Raw genomic sequence first — 20,558 nt, forward strand, 5'->3', positions numbered from 1 at the left:
ACAGGAAGTTGAGGTGGCAGGAAGCACGAGATAGTCTATAAAATCCCTGCAAATTTAGCTCTGGCCGGCGGCTCAGCTGGTGGGTGTGTCGTCCCATAAACCTCCTGGTTGGGGTACATGCCTGGGGTGCAGTTTCAGTCCCAGGTCCCAGGTGAGTACAAGAGTCACCCATCCAGTCCATCAATGTTTCTCTCCCTCTCTCCCTCCCCTTGTTCTCTTAAAACCAACCAACCAACAAACAAACAAACAAAAAACACCCTACAAATGTAGGCAAAGCCAACAAGCATTTGTTTGGGGGAGAGAGTCTGAAGTTTCATTAGCTCTTCAACTGCCCATCCACCCATTCCCCCACCCCCAACCGCCAAAAAAAAAAAAAATGTTAGGAACCTTATCTGAAAGAGGAACAGCCACTTAACTTGCAGTATAGGCGCAGCTTCCCCAGGTGACCAAGTTGCTCAGCCTCCGGCCCCTAAATAGAGCAGCTCTACACAACCGTTTCCATTTTGTGTTAAACACTTCTGTAGCCCCAGGCGAACTTTCTCTAACAGAAGGATACTCACAAATAGCTGCTCTCCTAAATGGATGGTGTTCCGGCTTGTGGAGAGCTAGAGGATTGTTCCAGCCCAAGTGTGACTGGTGATGTAAACAGAAGCTCTGCTTCTCTCCTCCCTTCTCCCGTCTCTTCCTTATTCTGCCTACCCCTCCCCCAACCCCACCACACCCACCTTTTAGGAAGCCTCAGCATGAACAGAGAAAGGAGCAGGAGCCAAAAAGACCTCACATTAAGAAGCCTCTGAATGCTTTTATGTTATACATGAAAGAAATGAGAGCCAATGTCGTGGCTGAGTGTACTCTGAAAGAAAGTGCAGCTATCAACCAGATTCTAGGCAGAAGGGTAAGTAGTGGGATGGTAAATAAATGTTTATGGGAACTGTGGAGCTGCTTCATTAAAACCTGCCCAAATGTCCATGCCAGCAGGTGGGCACAGGATGCATTTGGAAAATCACCAGACACTTTGGGGAGTAACAGAGAGAACAAGATACAGGGTAACCTTTTGGAGGATTAACTGATATAAAGTATTGTAAACAACTTAGATTGTACATGGCACATAGAAAACTTCCTGGAAATGATAACCCCTTTTCCTGTTATCACTCTTTAAACAATGTTATTTATTGTCTTTTATGTGCCAGGTAGTGTAGTTAGGTAACTAGATAATAATTGCTGAATAAAATAGATATGGTCCTTGTCTTCATGGAGTTTAAAGTTTTGTGACAAGATACTGATTATTAGGCAAATAATTACCTGATAAGTATATAATTAAAATTGTGGTATATACTGTAAATATAAAGAACAGCTTCTATGAGAAAGACTAACAGGAGGCTGGGGAAGGGTCCATCTGAGAAAATAGTGTGTAAGCTGAGACCTGAGGCATGAGTGGGGGTTAACCAAGTGATTTAGGGGAGAGGCAGACGCTCTCCAGATGGAGCCACATGTGTGCGGACTCATGTCTGAGGCAGGAAAGCCCTAAGCCCGCATAGGGAGCAATGGAGAGGCCTTGGCCAACCAGTGGGCTTGTGGACAAACCCTGGCAAGTATGGCCACGTTTTCCATGATAGGCACAGATCTGTGTTACTCAGAAGCTTTAAGTGAAGTATTTATATGAGCCAGAGAAACCTTTATTCTAGAAAAATCACTCTCTGATTCTTCAAGTGTTCATGGGCCAGGTTTCTGGATTGCCCCTTTTCTTTTCAGCCTTTCTGTCAGCCTTGCTAAGATATTTTTCTGAGAGCATATGTATCAGCCACGAGGCTGCAACTGGGACAGGCACTAAGATTTTTATAATCCAACCACCAGCCAAAAGTATCTTCCCAGGTACTTTTCTCAGAATTGAAATGTTTTTAGTTAGGTATCTGAAGAGTGGTGAAAAAAAAAAATTGAATTTTTAAAATTCAAATTACATTTCCCCTGTAATTAGATGATTGTTTTAGAAAAGCTTCATCATAGTTGTTGATGCTCATCATACATGTGCGGTAGCTTCTTAATTATGCAGGTGTGTATTTGATTTTGCTGCCTTTCCAAAAATTCATGATTTGCAAATGAACATTCATTTATGGGGATTTAACAACCTTTATGAAACTCAGAGGATAGTATTTTAGCTGTTATTGATGATCATTTTTACCATGTTTGTTACAGACCTAATACATTTCAGCATCCATAAGAGCAAGCATTCAGGAGATTTCAGGCAGAGAGTAGAAGGCTTTCTTGCATTATCGATTCCCGATGGGTAGCAAAAAATGCAGCTATTTTCAATCTGCGAGACACCAGGGTTTCAGGGTTAGGGTGCGGTGACAGATTATAGCTTTTTGGTGTCCTGCGTACAATACTTTATGTCCCTGTGGATTCTTAAACACTTAATAACAATAATTACAATGATTTCCCAAGCTAGATCATAGCAGATGAGTGATTCCCATCATCTTTGAAGAACTCTGCCTTAAAAGCTTAGAGACTGATGACCATTTCCCCTGACCCTTTAAAAGAAGAAATCAGAGGAAAAGAGTTAATGTTCTTATTCCAGTTTGTGTAAAACTCTTAGCTTTTTTCCTCTCTTTTCCTTTTTTGAGTTAAAGGTCCCCTGTCCCTCCAGCAGGAATTCTTTTCCTTCTCAAGAGAGTAAGTAAGGATATGATATGGGGGTGTGATTCCTATTTTTAATGCACGTTTCCCACAATTGCTACTTTCTCAGCTCCCTTAACAATCCCCAGATCAGAGCATGTGTCCTAAGGGATGGTTCTCATTTGGGGTCTCTCTCTGTCTTTGATTTGGACACCTGTTTCTATTTATAGGTCTCTGAGATCTTTGATTAAGATCAGGTTTTCTATTCTTTCATAACTCCCCTCTGGCAGAGTAGTCCTTGCTAGTTCTTTAAAGTTCCTGGCTTTAAAATCATGAAGTTTTACACTGGGATAATTATAATTCTTAAAAGTGGAACTTAAACCTCTGAACATTTTTATCTGTTGATTTTTATGCAACTTTACTGTGTCTCTAAAATAGAAATGTTCATTCATATGAATTAATCAGTTTTCTTCATATTATGCATAATAACACAAATCTTATTTAAGATAAACTTTTTTTTTAACCTAGGCTATTTAAGGAAGTCCATTTATTGTAAATGTATTGTCAGGATTTTTAAATCTTGAAACTGTATACATTTCTTCAAATTAAGTGTATATTTTCTGAACAACTTGGTAAAATCTTGACAATGAAATTTAATTTTTTTAAAAATTAGCTCTTAATTTTTCAGTAAACAAAAGCAATGGAAAAGCATTTTTATCTCAGTTGTGTTTCAGAAGTTACTGTAAAGAAAGGCCATCTTTCTGGTTTGTATAAGACTTTATTTTTGTTTCGGTGCAAAATTTTAATACCGTTTGACTTTCTGGTTTACTCTGGTAAATGATCTTTTATTTGTAAATAGATTTTGTGCGTTAGAAACATCAGGAAACTAAAAACAACTGAAAACACAAATAAATAGTTTGTGTCCTGCTTTTTCTCCTTGTAGTTTGCTCAGTTTTGTTAGCTCGGTTTTTTCTGGGTTTTTTTTTTTTGTTTGTTTGTTTGTTTTTAAATCAACCTGTTTTCTTCTTTAACTGAAAAAAAAACCTTACTGGGTAGAAGACCCAACTTCCCAAACCTTGGGAAATAAGTTGTTGGGTTTTTTTTGTTTGTTTTTTTAAAGACTTACCCAAGGACATGCTTATTGATTTTAGAGAGAGGGGAAGGCACGGAAAAAGAGAGGGAAGGAGAGAAGCATCCATGAGAGGGAGAAACGTCAATAGCTTGCCTCTCAGAGGCGCCCCGACCAGGCATCAAACCCACAAGAGAGGCATGTGCCCTGACCAAGAGTCAAACTATGACTCTTTGGTGTGCTGGATGATGCTCCAACCAACTGAGCCACACTGGCCAGGGTGAGAGATAAGTGTTATAAAACTTATTTCGGGTTTTCTTAGCAAGTTACAAAGCTGCCATAAATTATATAAAATTGTATCACTATATTGTGGTAGCATAATGGAGATATTTACTTGTCAAATGAATAAACAAACTGGCAAAGATTTCTTGTGTTAATTTCCTTTTTGTCTCCTTTTTTGTTCCTTTTTGTTAACACTTTGCCTCCTGCCAGTCACATTTACTTAATACCAGATGTGTGTAAACATTAATGATTAGTCTTTTCTTAAAAAAAAGAAAGCCAAATCCAGGCTGACCTCCTCCATGGCCCTCAGTTTGTTTCTCCCTGTGAAGGTCTCTAGCACCAGGCTAGGATCCCTGGTACAGGAAAGCTGTGGGTTGACAGAGGACATGTAACTTTGCTTACCTGATTTAAACTTCCACAGCTGACCCAGATGTGCTTCTTCCTAGGCTCCATTTGACTTACTGTGTTTACTCTGCTAGTACAAAAAACTGGGTCTCAGGTAACTTTTCCAGGGTTGGTTGTTTTGTTTTGTTTTTTTACTTCTGCCCCTCCCCCAGTTCTTTTTAAAGAAAAGCCTATTACCTGATTTAGGTCCCGGCCAAGTCCTGCTGTGTGTTGTACTTCTTAACTTTACACTGCACTTCTACAGCAGTTGAGAAAATAAATCGTCTGCCCTGTCCAACACAGAGACTCTGGCTTTTAAGGGGCTTTTGAGGGAAATGGAATTAGTTAACCTACTGGAGGCTGGAGTGGTGGGTGGGAGGTGGCACAAGGTGCTCTTGCGCTCCTCTTGAGATCAGTGGGTGGTTGCGTTTCCCCAAGGAAAGTTTCCCAGCCACACTTCAGGGCTGGGTCCACATGAGGAGGACCTAGGCTGCGCCTCCGCCTGGAGAACTCTCTCCTCAACCTCTCTCCCTCGCTCCTCCTCCCTTTCCCCAATCGAGCCACATCTGTCTTTGCCTTTTTTAAAAAAATCATTTTAAAAAACAAGAACAGGGAAATTAAAGTCAATATTGATGGTGGACATGAATGAGAACGACTGGCCTAGCCTTGAATGGAAGGAATGAGGTGGGAAGCGTCGCGCCCTAGAGCTGGGGCGAGCAGGAGTCGGAGGTCCAGGCCCCCCCCTCCGCCCCGCAGCGTGGCTGCGGAATGTGCGCTTGCGCGGTGCGGACTGGGGTCCACTCCGGCGCCTGGCGCCTCTGTGCCATCGCCTGTGGCCAGTGAGTCCCCGACCCTCAACCAGTTCTCCTGGAAGGTTCTGTTGACAGGTCCCAGCACTGAGGAAATACGGAAAATATTTGAAAACTGCCTCCTGCGGGGGCCCTGGGGCAAGTTGCGTGCAAATATATGCAAAGCAATGTGCAAATACAAGCTGCCTAAAATCTCAAACGGGTACCTTGCCTACGTGAGCTGTTTTGCTGTATATCATATATATCAGTGATATAAAAGGGAGAGGGAAAGTTTGCAGGGAGTCAGCCACTGTATTCTCCAAAGTGGGTACTACAGCCTCAAATTCTAGATGGCACAAGAAACATAGACCATGCTCCTTGCTTTCCATCAGAAGGACGCGAAAAACTGTCACCATAAAGTGCGTTTGTGTGATTGTGCAATGTTATCAGTGTTCTCCTGTAGACAATTAGTGTCAATAAAAGTGTGAGGAGAGGGGGAAGAGACTGAGACAGACTAACTTTTGATGTCTTGCTTTATTATACATAGGATCAAATGACGAAGGTTTCAGGCTCTTCTTATGACGGAGTGGGAGACTGTCCATGTGAAGCAAAGATGTATCTGTGGAAGAGACATGTAGAAATTACTGTATTTTGCCTAAATAAGTAGTGTGTAAGCTCAGTTATCAGAATATGCTACAAACTATGGAAAGGACTAAGTTAGGCTTTGAGGTTGAGCAGTGAAAGTTCTTTTTAATTTATATTGGAAAAGAGGAAGGGTGCATACTTTAGACACTTTGATGGACTTGAATGTGTTTCATGTGATATCAGAGAACAGAAAAGAGAAACCCGAGTTCGAGTTTCTCACTAACCACCAGACTCCAACTGGATTTCTGTAGGACTTGATCTTCTGCCATTTAAAAATGAATCGATGTTTAAATGCTTAATATTTTCGTTCTTCAATGTTTAAAACATGCAATGTATGTTAGTTTCTATTTTGCTTACTTTTATTTGGTTTTTCCCCTCCCCTTTGTGTTTTAGTGGCATGCCCTCTCCCGTGAAGAGCAGGCTAAATATTATGAATTAGCGCGGAAGGAAAGACAGCTACATATGCAGCTTTATCCAGGCTGGTCTGCGAGAGACAATTATGTAAGGCCCTTCTGCATACTGATAGCTCTCTACTTTGACTCATTCTTTCTTTCTGTGACTTTCATGAAGGAAAAATGCTTTATAATATATTTAATGTCCTATTTTTGGAAGTTAGTGGACTTTATAATAAAGATTTCATGGATATAACACATTTTGAAAGCTTTCAGCTGTCAATTTTTTGGGTGGGGGCTATGAATTTTTTAAGTGAAACTTTTTAAATTAAAAAAAACAAACACCTTATCATTAAAATGTTGGTGAAGAAGATTTTTTAAGCCCATAAACTTATGTAAAGGCAACATTGGTGATAACTAATTACATTAACCTCCAGTATTTTTTCTGTACATGTGTTTTTATTTTTTACTTGGATGTGTGTGTGAGAGAGTATGTACATACACTTTTGTGTCATGCTCATATATAAGCATTTTTTGTTATGGTGTAGTATTTCCATATATCAATCTTAATGGCTATACAATATTTCATTCAGTGAATGCTACAGTTAACCATTTTCCCTGCTTTTAGACATTTAAGTTGCCTCCCATTTTTCTCTCTTTTTACAATTGTAAATAATCCTGCAATAAACATACCTGGGCATAATAGTTTTCTGTATTTAGGACAACTATTTCTGTAGGATAGATTCACAGTAGTTGAATTGTTGAGGTCAAGTGTATAAATATTTTAAAGGCTTTTGATACATATTGTCCAATTGCTTTCTAAAAAGATTATATTACTTTATAATTCTTACTTACAATGTAATGAAGTGACTATTTTGCAACAGACTAATCAGTACTGGGGAAAATTTTTGTTTCATTTTGTTATCTATTTCATTCAGAATAGGTATTATTATATTTTTAAAGTTGTACTATAAATACCTTATTTATATTGCCAGTTATGTTACTACTTTAGCGTGTGAACATCTTACTAATGTAATCTTAATACAGCAAAGAATATTTCTATGGAAGTATATTATAAATAATATGTGATACAGTGGAATAATTTTGATTAAAAAATTTGAACATTGTTTTCATTTTCCATGTGAAACTAGCCTTCAAAATGAAATGTCAACTATGACAGTCTTACGTGAAATGGCCTCTTTTTATACAGGCCTGAGTGATGCCATTAATCAATATGCAATTTAACATGTGGCCATTGCTGTAGATGGTCCCATGGGGCTGCATGTCTGAGGCTATATGTCCCATATAATGAGACACCAGGACTTTTGGAACACACTGTTTCCCGTAACATGGTCTGAAGAAAAATTCACTGCTGGTCAGAATTTGGAGCTTAAACATTGGCTACAACCACGACGCAGGACATCCGAGTCCTACTGTTTGTTACTTATGAGCAGCAGCTCATGGGCTATCCTGAGTTGTTGTTTTAATAACTACCCTATGCCAATTGTCAAGAACTGTTTACATGCCTTCTGTGTTATTTTTCTAATCCTTTAATAGTCCTGTGGCATAGATAGTATTATTGCTTTTTATAGAGGAGGGAAACTGAGCAGTTGGTGAGGTTAAAGTAATTTGTCCGTGGCTATGGAGTGGCTTAGGTGCAGCTCACATCCAGGTCTCCCTGACTCCACCATCTCCGGAGCAGGCTAGCTCAGTCTTCCAGTGCCTTCTTAAGAAGACTGCTTTAGTTGAAGAGATTTCTCCCCTGAGCCGGGCTTCTGTTCTCTTGGCAGTAATTAACATCTTCTGGGTAGAGCCTTTGCCATGTCCTTTACGGGGGAATCAGTTTCCCACCTAAAAGCTTTCAAAAGTGTCCTCTTCTAACCCTGTTCTGGATTTCTCTGGGATGTGGCTTGGCTGAAACGGGAGAGTGGACCTTCCCTCCCTGACCCGTGGAAGAGATTTGCTGTGCCACGAATTTGTATCGATGGAATTGGCATTGCTTGTTGAATGTGCTCGAGTGAAGTTTCTGGTTCTGATCCTTAAGGAAAGAAGTGAGATTTTACTTTTAAAGAGATAAAAGAAGCATTCTCGCCCTCTTGCTCTCCTTCCCATGTGGAGAGATGGAAAGAAAGTTTGAAAGAAAGCCGATGTCATGTGAATTTACCTTGAAAGGTTTTCCTCTGCACAATTTTTAAAGGAAATTGGTTTTGTATAACTTGATTCTAGGATCCCCTTGAATGAAGGGGAAACCCAGGTTTGTTGCATACAATTTTTATATAAGTCAAAACAAGCCTGTTAATTACTCAGGCAGACAGAAGTCAATCAAGTGATGGCACTTTAGCTAAAGATACTCTTTACATAACAGTATAATAAGAGTCTAAATGAGTCTTATTATATCTTATCATTTAGTGTCAGAATGCTATCCTGATCCTCACTGAGATAATATTAAATATATCTCAGCGATTTACTATTAAAATGCTCTATTCTATGGCATCATAGATTTTATAACTCCAATTTGTTTTTATAACTTTTATAACAGAAGTTTTCATAAATCAACAACAATGCATGTATTTTCTCTGGTGAGATCAGCCAAATATTTATATTGCTAGATCCTTTAAATTTAATGCTTAATAACCTCAGTATTAGATATAATTTTCTGAAAAACATTTTTTATGTTTACCACACATACATTTTTTTGGTATAAGTTGGCATTAATACATCCAAGCTACTTAGCTCTTTTTGTTTACTATAAATGTAGGTTCTCTTGAAACATCTGTCCTTCCCTGGAATGTGGTATCGGTTATTCCACAAAGGCCAGGCCACGGTCACTTGTCCCAGCCCAGAGCTGGGTGGCAGAGATGTGCTGACTCAGGCGGTGCTCCGATAAGCCCATCACAGCACCAGGGCTGAGTCAGGTGTTGGCCGTGAGCTCTGCCGGAGGGCAGGGTGGGTTGAGGCTGAGAAGGCTCCTAGAAGAGGTGACACTGGAGAGGAGTGTTAAAGGACAAGTGGGAGGTTGGAGGAGAGAGTAAGGAAGCAGACTTCAGACAGGAAAGAAGCTCACAGCACCTTGTGAAAACCACAGTGATTCCATTTGGAAGGGAGATGGAAGATGCCTGTGAGAAGCACGCGCTCCCTGCCTGCGCCCGCCTCGGGAGCACCTTCAGGAAGCCTAAAGGCAACTCTGTTATTACTGATACACATCATTTCCCAGGGTCACTAGTGTTTGCTGGTTGCCTTAGTGTTTGTGAGGACAGTTTCAGTCAACTTTCCAAAGCTTCATGGCTGCAATGGTCATGTCATATGACATGAAGAAAAAACTATATTGAGGTTTATAAAAACATACAGTGTTATGTATTCACACGATATATTCCATACGTCTTACAGTTTTATGTTTTGTTATTTGTTAAAGCGACTACTATAGCAGACAGAAGTGGTATGTGTTCTGTTACACTTATTTGAGAATACCATCCTAATTTAGGTTGGTCATTTACTATTCATATAAACTGAATATGTACTTTTTTATTACAATTATTTTTTGAGAGGAAAGTAACTATGATGAAAAACAGAAAACGAGACCACTGTAAATGGGACTTAAAGTTTTTAGTTTGTGATTAAGATGATTTTGAAATATATTTAAAATTGCATGCATAGCCACGTTATTGTATCTGTTTTAGGAAGCAAGATCCTTAATTGCCAGAAATAAGTCTTTGAAATTACCTTTAGTTTTCTCAAGTTTGCTCTTACCCTTTAACCACTATCCTCAGCCACGTCATGCCTACGCGGTGGGGGCCGAGGGTCCTCAGTTAACATCCTGAACTTTTAATTGTACGGTGGAATTTCCAGTAAGGAAGTTTATCATGAACAGTAGCAGAAGTGGGTTCGAAGTGTGGTGGTTCAGAGTGAAAGCTCCACCTCCTTCAATGGGTTTTCCTTGAAGGGGGTTCTGTGGCCGTACCCCAAGGACATCCTCCTCCCAGCGCGTGTGTGGGGCCCTCCCGGTGCCAGTGCTGATGGAGTGAGTATGAGGCTGTAGAGACAAAGGTCACAAAGAAATAGAATTTATTTTCTCTTTCTCTTGCTTTCTGTTTCCAGATACAGATCGCGGAGGGGAGGGAAGGGAGGGTGGGGAGAGAGAGAGATGCGTGTGAGGCATCTTCACCTCTTTGGTGATTGCCTGCCTGTATTTTTATGCCGCATTCACCCGTGCGGTCACTGTACAGCCTCTAACACGACCATGTGCCTGTCTCCTTCCAGGGTAAGAAAAAGAAGAGGAAGAGAGAGAAACTACAGGAATCCACATCAGGTAGGCACCTTGTGACTTTCCAGTCAATGCTCATGCTTCTGACAAACACCTTTAAAGTAGTTTGCACCTTCCTATACACACACTGCTTTATTCTGCAGCTGTAACTTGTGATACTTCAACTCTGCTTTTCCTCCTGAAAGTCTTTGAGAGTATTTTAAGAGACCTTTCTTTTCAATGTGACTCTGTGAAGGGACCCCTAAAAACTCCTTTCCCCGACTCTGTCACCTGGAATCCTGGTTAACTGTGGTTGTTTGTTTTGTTTTGTTTTTGCTTCTGTTGTCTTTGTTCTTTTTGCTTTATTAACACTTCAGTTCTTCTATTTGCGTAACTCTTTATAGTAAAACTTTTTATGATGATTCTATAATATGCTACCTTATATCCCCTTGAGAATCTTTCCTGTGGTTTAGGTTATTTAAAAACTATAAAACTTGATGATAGGGCTTATCTTTCCTATACATTAATTCAAGGCATCAGTCAGTGAGGTCCTATTTATTTCCCCTTTTTCTTTCATTAAAAGTAAGGCCACTTGGACTGCACAAATAAAAATGGCTGGTATAAGAACCATAAAAAGTAAAGCAAACAAGTCCACATGATGTTGTAGCTACTACGTATTTGGAATGTTCAAAAACCTCTTCAATAAAAATTTGTTAAAGACACAATTTTCTGCAGGTACAGGTCCAAGAATGACAGCTGCCTACATCTGAAACATGGTAAGAACGACTCTCTGGTCCTACTGCTGACATTAGTTATAAACAAAGGCACTTGCTTGTGAATCTTCTTGCTCATACTGATGCCATTCCACATTGCTCCTTTGAAGAGGAAACGCCACCAAAACCAAATTAGCGCTTTGAAAAATCTGATGGTTTTTATACCGGCTATGTATTTGCAATATAGTATGAGTTTATCTCTCCCTTTCCTCCCCGTTTTCCCCGTTAATCTTGCTCCATTCCCTTTTCCCTAATTCTCTTCTCAACCATTCCTTACTCTGATGCGTGGCACAGCTGCCTGCTTAAAACAAAAACAAACAACAACACGAACCAGCAAGCAAACTGCGGTTTCTCTCAGTGAACCCAGGGCAGGGCGTGAGGAGCCCAGGCCCATTCTATCTCAGGACTCAGCGCTTTTTGCTCTGTAGAGATTTCTTTTCAATTGAGATGATCTATAGAAGCTTAAAAGTAATTTATTTGATTCTAGTGAGAAAGAAAGATATGCTTTATTATTTTTTTTTATCTTTTATTTTTTAAAAATATGGCATGGGGACTACTGACTTGATTAACTGTGTTTTGCTCTGAAGTTTTTTCTTTATTCGTAATCATTGCTAGATCTTTCTCTAGTATTTATAAGTAATATTTATTTCATTTCTTTTTGTTCTAATTTTATTTTTGACCACGTAACCACCAGCCCAGGGAGCCTGGGAATTGTGCATTGATACGGTCTTTGCTAAGCTTTGAACCCACAGTGTCTGCACTTTTTCTCAGTGACAATTCTTTTCCAAGGAGCCACCTTGGATTCTACTCTCTCTCTAGCAGCCGCATCCAGGTCCTGTCAGTTCTGTCTCTGGGGTCTGTCTGGCTTTCCTCTCACGCTCGGCCCATCTCAGGAGCGCAGACTTCTCCATCCGGATTATTTAACAGCCTTTGGATCATTATCCTGCCTCCAGACTTCCTTACCAGCCCCCAGAGGGATTTGCTAAAACACACACTGATTGGGTCTCTTACTGACTAGAAACAGTCCATGCTCTTCACCGTCTGAAGGATGAAATACAAACCACTTAGCCAAGCTCCACCTCAACCCTCTCCTCAGAGTTCTGCCTTCAGTCTCTCTTGCTCTCCACTCACCTTACGAGTCCTGTGCTCAGTCCAAGCAGGAAATATCAGCAGTCCCCCTGGTCGGTGGAGGCCGCTGCACACTTGCCCTGTGCTTGGAAAGCCCTTGTCCTCTGCCTCAGGAAGGGGTCCATCTGCAGCGTGTCTGCAAGTGAGCACTGGCCTGCACATTATTTAGTACTTGACTAGAACCAGGTGACTCCTACTTAATCTTTAGAACTGAATTTTGGTGGTGAAATGTCAATGAACTTTCCCAAAATGAGCCAGGAGAGGTTTGAGTCCCAAATAGATCAGAATTTTTTTTTTTATCCCCACTTGAGGATATGTTCATTGATTGTAGAGAAAGAGGAAGGAAGGGAGAGAGACAGAGACATTGATGTGAATAACTTCGATTGGTTGCCTCTTATACAAGGGCCAGCAGGGGCTCAAACCAGCAACCTGTCTGGGGATCGAACCCTCAACTTCTCGGTGTATGGGACAGTGTTCCAACCAACTGGGCCACCTGACCAGGGCTAGATCTGAATTTTAAACCCACAGTTTGCCTGGGCAATCTCCTTCAGCTTTTTAAGCTTCCTTTTTCTCATCTATGAAATGGAAATGACACCTGCCACCTGCAGTTGTTTCTGGCCACTGAAGCCTGCCTTCTGTCATCACCCTCTCTGAGCCCTGGCTCAGGTACCCTCTATCTGTGCAGCTTCCCGATCGTACTCGGATTCCTCGGCTTCTTCAGAACTCCATTCCCATAGTTCCATGCTCTCAGAACTCTCCTAAACTAGTACTGAGTGGCAGGCTTTTCTCCAAGTGCGAAGAAGATCATCCCTTCATCTCGGTGTCCAAACACGGTACCCCCAAAATATCACAGATGCCCTTGTTTAATTCTACCCAGTGGCTATTGTTTAAGGACCTACTATAAACAGGCCTCCTGGCTTGGTTATTAGGAACAGAGAGATGACTTGATCCCTGCCCCTAGAAGCTCATGGCACCGTAATAGAAGTGATGGTAGTAACAGTCACATACACAAGCTTTTGTGGGGTTTTTGCCTTTTTTTTGAAAGAATGTTGTCCTTTTAATTAGTGAATACAGGTATGGACAGCAGGCCTTCCTTCTCTGCTCTTCCTCTAAATGGAAGACCCTCCAAAGTGCTATGTGCCGAGGGCTGATATTCACTGATTTATTCCATCTTCTCTTTGCATCAAAATCTTCAATGCTACTTGCATTAAAAGTTATGAGAAAATGTACTTCTATATTTCAAAGTTTGTTAGTTGATTTTGTGTCCTTATTGATTAACATCACGTAGCATTTTGGATTAGAAGATTAAACTAAGTATATTTTTGTCCTAGACTGTATCCCAAACATCTTTAAACATAAGTCACAGTTATCATTGTGCTTTCTTTTCTTTTCTAAAGTTAAACCTTAACTTTAGAAAACCTTAACTTTAATCTGTCTCTAATCCTCTCTAATCTGTCCCAGAAAAACATAATAAAGTGTCCCCTACCCTCGTCAAGAGAAAATTCCCACCAGCTGCCAGGCGAGGCTACCGACGGTGGGGCTTCATGTGCTCGGAGTCTCTAGTGATGCCCTTGGGCCCACCCCTCAGCCTTCAAAGTCACTGTCCCCCTCACCTGTCCTCCTCACCGTCCTGTTTTGGAGAGCAGCACTAGGAGACATTAGATGAGATTTCTTGAGCAACCAGGAGCTAAGATTTGCATTCATAAGGATTTCAGTAAATTATGAATGATAGTATTCCTACTCTTCCCCTCAACCTCCTTCCTTGTTTTAGGAATGCAGAAACCTTGGTATGTATCGTTGTTGACTTGTTCCATCATTATTCGGCATTTACTGAGCAACCTAATGAATGCCATGTTGCATTGTAAGACTTGGAAATAAGGGTTGAATGAGGCAGAGGAGCGCCCTGCTCTCATAGCGCTTACACTACTGTGTGGGTGGGTGAAGAAAAATGAACAGGAAAGTACATGTGCTATCATCATAATAAAACAGGGATTGGGCTTGGTGGTCTGCTGTAGGTTGGCTGGTCAGAAGAGGCCCTTCTGAGCAGGTGGCTTGGTAATACCCAGTTGTTACCCCTGAAAAATGGACTGTATTTTGTGTATGGTCCTGACACAGAGCAGTGGCAAAGAAATGAAAAGACAAAGAAAACAGAGGCTCCTGTTGTAGAAAGAGCTTACGCTCGGAGCGAGGCCCCTGGCCTCTCGCATTCGCCTGTGCAAGCTGCGTGGCCTGGGACAAGTCACTTCAAGCCAGTGGACCTCAGGTTCCCCAGGGGGCGGAGGTGAAAGGGTGGGACCCATGGCCCCTAAGAGTCCCCCATTGTCTCAGGTCCAGCTTTCTAGTCTGCTTTGCTCGGCGTGGTCTACACTGCCTCCCAGTGTTGTTAAAGAGACTCAGCTCTCTTTTACATGTACTAATTTGTAGTTATGATTCCATGCCTGTGATTTTGTTAACTGGTAAAGCACCCGTGTGATCTTGAGAAGGACTCACACGCGGTGTGGGTGTTCTCAGTCCCTGCACAGGTCGCTCCTGCCCGCCCTGCTCCTCCCCAGAACCGGGGCCTCAGCAGCTCAGCCTCTAGGGAGGTTGGGTGCTCTGCGGACGTGGTCACATGGCTCCCTCTTTGCCAGGTCATGGTCATGGCAGGGCTGGCTTCACCTTAGAAACAAACCAAAGACATAAAATACTTGATTAGAATCAATCCTGCAAGTACTGTGATGAGCAGACTCACACGACTGGTGTTCACTTCTGAAGGGAAGTTGCTGAGTATCAGCTGAATCCTTGCGCTTCCCTCGAGTCAGGTAAAGCTGATGCAACACAGGCCCAGGCAGGGGGGACATCGAGGCTCCAACAGGAAGTGATGTCTTGAGATGGTTTATTTCTCTTATGTGCAACTTAACACTGTCTGAGTGTTCTTAAAGAAAAATCCTGCAGCCATGTCTGCAGCTCAAATGCTGGAGAACTCATTACTCTGAACTAGTACGGGACAGTAAAGTAGAAGGACAATTGCCCTGCTAATAAGGAAAAGACTCTCCTCCGTGAACACAAAAGCCCTCTGAAAACTGGTGTTTCTACTCTTTGAAAGATAGATGCTTCATCTGAAGCTGCCCCTTCGTGATGGGAAAGGCCACTGCAGCTGCCTCATGCAGACCAAGATAGACCTCGGCCCCCGCTTGGCAGTTCCTTCGCACCCAGCTGGGCCCGCATCACCCCGCGTGTTTCTACCTGCACGTATTATAATTTCCTCTGATGAAATCATGTTGAAACAAAGAAATTAGCATTAATCCAGTCTCTAAACCTTGCAACAACTTCCAGGATCATTAGACATGGGATCCACAAAAGACACTCCTTCAGGCTGGAGGTGATTCCCAAGCTGTGGGTCTTTCACGGAAGCCAAGTTCAGGCTCGGCTTTTGGACTTGTGGGAATGCTGGGAACCCAGGGCCACAGGGAGCCAGGCTGCCCGCATTCTCCTGCGTCCCGCTGGAAGGCCAGTATCATGAATGCCAACTGTTCATTTATTCACTCTGCAAACATACAGTGAGGACTAGCCCTCAAGTTAAGAACTGCATTAGGCAGTGAGGGTGCTTCCTAACTGGACCCTGTTCCTTCCTGGAGGGCTCCCAGTTTAACAAGATACAGATGTACAAGTGGGTAATTATAAAGTAATATGTTTAATGGTACAAAGGAGGCGAATGCAGTATATTATGTGAAGGTAAAGAGAGCAGGAAGTATGTAAATCAGAGTGAGATCAAGGAAGGCTTCCTGGAGTAGGTAACACTTGAACTGTCTGTCGTGAGGGAATTCTTGGGTTTGACAGAACAGTGATCAAGTTGCTGTGAGTTTCCAGTGTTTTGGTACATGTTTGATTTGGAATGCATAACATCTCAAGAGTTTATCAGAAGTCAGAGATTATCATCAAATACTTGAACTTCCCTTTCTAACTTAATTAAGATTCATAAGGAATTAAAGAAGCAAAGAGCTAGAATGTTTGAAAAGATAGAAAGGATTATCATTCTGAGTTCACTAAGTTAAATATGTAACTTGACAAATCAGTAACTTTAGTAAAACAAACACAAAAAGCCCACCGTCTTAAAATTACATAGATAGGGAAAGATATTCTGGTGATATTTTAATGTATCCTCTTTGATTATATGACATCAAAGAACTAGTTTAAAAGTAGGAAAAAAACTATCTTTTAAAAAACGCAAGAAACCTCTGGTTAAAGACAGAGATGCCGACACGCCCAGGTACCCGGCTACAGACACACGTGCACCGCTTTTGGCTCTGGCCTGATCTTCATCTTATATGCTTGCTAAACTGAAAAATGAAGATGTTTTCACTTCAACCTTTATTTTTCTGGGGCCAAGAGATATGTATGTGGGAGAGGTCATTTCTAGTACAGTATAGAACGCAATAGTTAATGGTGCAGGGCTGGGATTAACATCTTTAAAAAAATTGTTTCTAGCTTTCCGTCTGAAGGTGGTGGTTGCGAGCCCACTGAGGTGGCTGGGGTTTGGGACCTTGGGGCCCCTGGGCACTGTGAGGCCTTCCTACAGAGCTGACTGGCTACAAAGAGTGGGACAGGAGACAGCCTGAGGCAGGGTGATAGGACCGTGGCCCTGAAGGCCTCCTAGGAGCCTTGCCTGAGACCGGAGAGCGGCCTCGCCCTTGCCGGGCAGAGTGGTCTGAAGAGCCGCAGTGGTCTCGCTGAGAAAAACCTGTATTTCCTATAGTCTTTGAAGCTCACCCTGGTGAGTTTGACACTTTTACCCAAACTTTGCTCTGACTTGTCTTCCACAGGAGCAACTGTAGTTATCCCCATTAGGTACCAATAAGCCTCTGGGTATTTGCTCCTGGGTTGGCATGTCTAGTTAGAAAACACAGCCATGTTCTTACCGAATAATAAAGTTGGAAGCAGCGAGAAAAGCCTTAAGTCTTGTCAAAAGTCTCAAAAGTAAAAATTAACGTAAAAATTAAGGCCTTGATAATTAAAAAGTAAAAAAAAAAAAAAAAAGACATTCTGTTTTCCATTCTTCATCTTTTTGTCACACATTTAGGCACTAAGTATGTCAAACACCAAGGAAGCCCCTGGCCCAGAGTTGTCACTAAACAAGCAGGAGACACACAGGGCTGAGGCGCTCTTGGAAAGGGCACAGGGAGTCTGCAGGTGGGTGGCCCGTGGACCGGGAGACCCAGGGATAACGCAGAGGCCCTGGCAGTGGGCGCCGTGCGGCCTCCAGGGCCCAAGTCAGCACTTCCCAGGGAAGCGCGTGCGCCCGCTCCGCCGGCGTGGTCCTCCCTGGGCAGGCCTTGCCTAGGGGCACTTCTGCCTGCCACTTGCCACAGCAGTTGGGTCCTGATAACATGGCATTCATCTCGTCAGGGTCGAGGGTTTAGTCTGCCCAGGAAATGGAGGTCTCGGTGGCCAGGAGAGGCTTACACATAGCCCCTTCCCTACATGTGTTCCTGTCTAAGATGGTGGTCTACCTGTATCTTCCCTCTTCCTGTGTATGTCCACAAATCCCTGTTAAACTTGTCAAGGATGACACTTGACTACAATGTTCCTTACTAGGAACTCTGTAGTAAGAACATTCAATAAGGAAAATTGACACCTGCAAGTAAGGACAGGCTTGGTCACATTGTCCTCGATCGAGATGGCTGTTTAATGACACTGTGGCTGGACTGTATTGTGCGTGGACTGCAGGTTTTCAGATCCTTCCCATTCTGCAGGGTGCCTTATTCGCACTCCTGTGACAGGAGCCTTTAGGTCACATGTGAGCTTAGGCAGAGTAGGAACTCTGTTGTAAGGATACAGGAGCATCTAGAGGAAGCAGAAGACAGTGGAGCAGAGGGAGGCACTCGCTTTCCCAGGATGGCCTGGGAAAGTTGTCTGCATGCTCTTCCTGCCCCGTACGCTGGTCATTCTCTGAAAATGGCTTCATTCTCCCTCCTGCAGGTTGATTCCCTGAGTTCTCTGACCCACACATCCAGAACGCCCAAGCTTATATGTTGTCACAGTATCACTCTGCCAAAGAGATGACACTTCTCCCATGTTCTAGAGAAGGGCCTCTGGTTGGCCCAGCATGGTCAGACCGCTGCCCCGGTCCAGAGGAGATGGTCATGCTGCGGGTGGCTGTCAGGGCCCACCGCTCCGCCTCGGGTGTGAGGAGTGGGGATGAGAGGAGCGCGGGGCGGCGCCCCAGCAGGTGTGCTTTGCAGCCCCCACAGCAGCTGTGGCCGGGCCAGTCACACTCGCAGGCAGGGCGGTTTTGTCTGGGCCTCTGTGCATTAGTGAAGAAGTTGGGAGGGGATTGTACACATGGTGAAAGCTTTAAAAAACCTTGTCTGTGCGGCAGTATCCTTGCCATCCAGTCCTCATCCCTTTTTCGTGGTCAGAAGAGCTAGAAATCTGTTAAAGTTGTGTTGGGTAATAGAAACAGGGAACTGGACCCCTGGCTATCAGAGGTGATCATGTGTCATTAAAATACAGGAGAGGGAGGGAAGTATGAAGCTCATTAAATCCGTCTTTTTAAAAAAATTTTTAATTTATTTTTAGAGAGAGGGGAAGAGAGAGACGGAGAGAAGCATCAGTGTGTGGTTGCCTCTCTCACGCCCCCTACTGGGGATGTGGCCCACAACCCAGGCATGTGCCCTGGCTGGGAATTGAACCAGCGACCCTTTGGTTTGCAGGCCGGCACTCGGTCAGTCCACTGAGCCATACCAGCCAGGGCAAAACCCTCTTGAGACATGTAATATTGAGGATTGTTGATGATGAAAATGAATTAAGATCCACGCACAGGAATGGTTGATAGAATTGAAAACGTATTTTGGACATATTTTGTGTAACTGAATGTTTTTCTCACTGAGCCATCTGGAACTATAGAGAAAATGAGCCCTTCTGAATAATGGGGTTTCCCAGAGAACTCTAGGTTTACCTCTTATTTAAGTTAACAAAGCATGTAATGTTTTACTCTTTTGGGTGTAACTCTATCTTCAACAGAGAATACATTGAAATTAAATATTTCTTAATACCGCCTGTCATTACCCCACAGTGCATATAATGTGGCATGTGGTACATGCGAACAAGGAATTGGTGCTGTTGGCAACTATTCTTTTTTTTTTTCTTCAAATCTCTCAAAATCTTGGTTGGCTCTCTGCCACTATTCTTAATGACCCCAAGTCATGTTGGATTTTTTAAAAATCTGCTCTTTATAATATGTTGTGCATTCCTTTTCTGTTTGAGACTGTACCCCTTCTGTACAGCAATATGTTCCTTCTGACATCACGTGAATTTGGGAATGAGAAAACAAAGCTTATTTAAATAAAATAAAAATTAATAGTAAATGGGGCCCAAGCTGGCGCATGGAGGTTGCTCTTATGAGGAAGGGTAAGATGTGCTATTTTGGGGAGTGAACTTCTTGATGGTACTGCGAGAGCTTGAGGCTTTGTCACTTTCTTTTTCCTCGGCTGTGTTCTTTACAACTGAAGCTGCCAGGCCGACTGATACCCAGATGAGTGAGGTGGTTGTGCTGAAGTGCTCTGTGAGCTTCAGTAAAGCCACTTTATTCTTTTTGGCAGAATGAGGAGAAAAGCGTGGTGGAGAGAACATATATTAAGGGCTCAAAAGCTAATCCTGCCACCTATTGGTTGGGTGACCTCAGGCGAGCTGTTTAACCTCACACAGTCCCAACGTCCTTATCTGTAAATGGACGGAGATACGCGACGCTTTGGCGATGATGACGCGACATTGTGCACGTGAAGAAACTTGTCCCCATGCCCAGCATGCCAGTGCTCAGCAGGCATTGCTTTTCCTTGCCCCTCACCAGCTTCTTGCAGACAAGGCCACTTTGGAATCAACAAGGCTGTGACCCACATGGAACCAGGAGGCCTGGGTACCCTTGCGGGGGTTACCAGGGACCAGTCCCCTAGACCGCTTGCCTCAGGCCCTCTGAGACGACGGCCAGACTAGCTCTGTCATGCTCGCTTCCTGCTCGGGAAGCCCGCGCTTCTCCTCGCCTGCATCCGTGACGTTGTGTAAGGGAAGAGTTCATGCCCTGAAAGCACAGGCGTGGGGCGGCTCGCCCTGCAGCAAGGCTGAAACACTTAGGCAGCTGGCATGGTGTGTAGCGAGCTGCTGGAAGGCAGTCTTTGTGATTAAAATCTGCCTCTGTTCACCTCTCATAAAACTAATATCTGATACCTCTCCTCAAAATTTCATGTCATAACTTGAAAACATTTAAGT

At 42.9% G+C, this 20,558-nt stretch overlaps 1 protein-coding gene across 3 annotated transcripts in view; it reads left to right on the plus strand.

Annotated features, from left to right (window-relative positions):
* Window positions 1–20,558, plus strand: part of LEF1 (lymphoid enhancer binding factor 1) — a 111,512-nt gene that overhangs the window by 87,306 nt on the left and 3,648 nt on the right. For 2 of the 3 annotated variants that reach the window (XM_054591638.1, XM_054591639.1), the window contains 4 exons: window positions 733–895; window positions 6,175–6,282; window positions 10,431–10,479; window positions 11,149–11,189. In XM_054591638.1, the coding sequence (XP_054447613.1) occupies window positions 733–895; window positions 6,175–6,282; window positions 10,431–10,479; window positions 11,149–11,183 (355 nt within the window). In that variant the 3' untranslated portion in view covers window positions 11,184–11,189. The remainder of the gene's footprint in view (window positions 1–732; window positions 896–6,174; window positions 6,283–10,430; window positions 10,480–11,148; window positions 11,190–20,558) is intronic. The other variant, XM_054591640.1, reaches the window with a different exon arrangement.

This window comes from Pteronotus mesoamericanus, unplaced genomic scaffold, assembly GCF_021234165.1.
Source record: "Pteronotus mesoamericanus isolate MK-2021 breed Mesoamerican mustached bat unplaced genomic scaffold, CSHL_Meso_final scaffold_232, whole genome shotgun sequence".
In the NCBI taxonomy this organism is placed as follows: domain Eukaryota; kingdom Metazoa; phylum Chordata; class Mammalia; order Chiroptera; family Mormoopidae; genus Pteronotus; species Pteronotus mesoamericanus.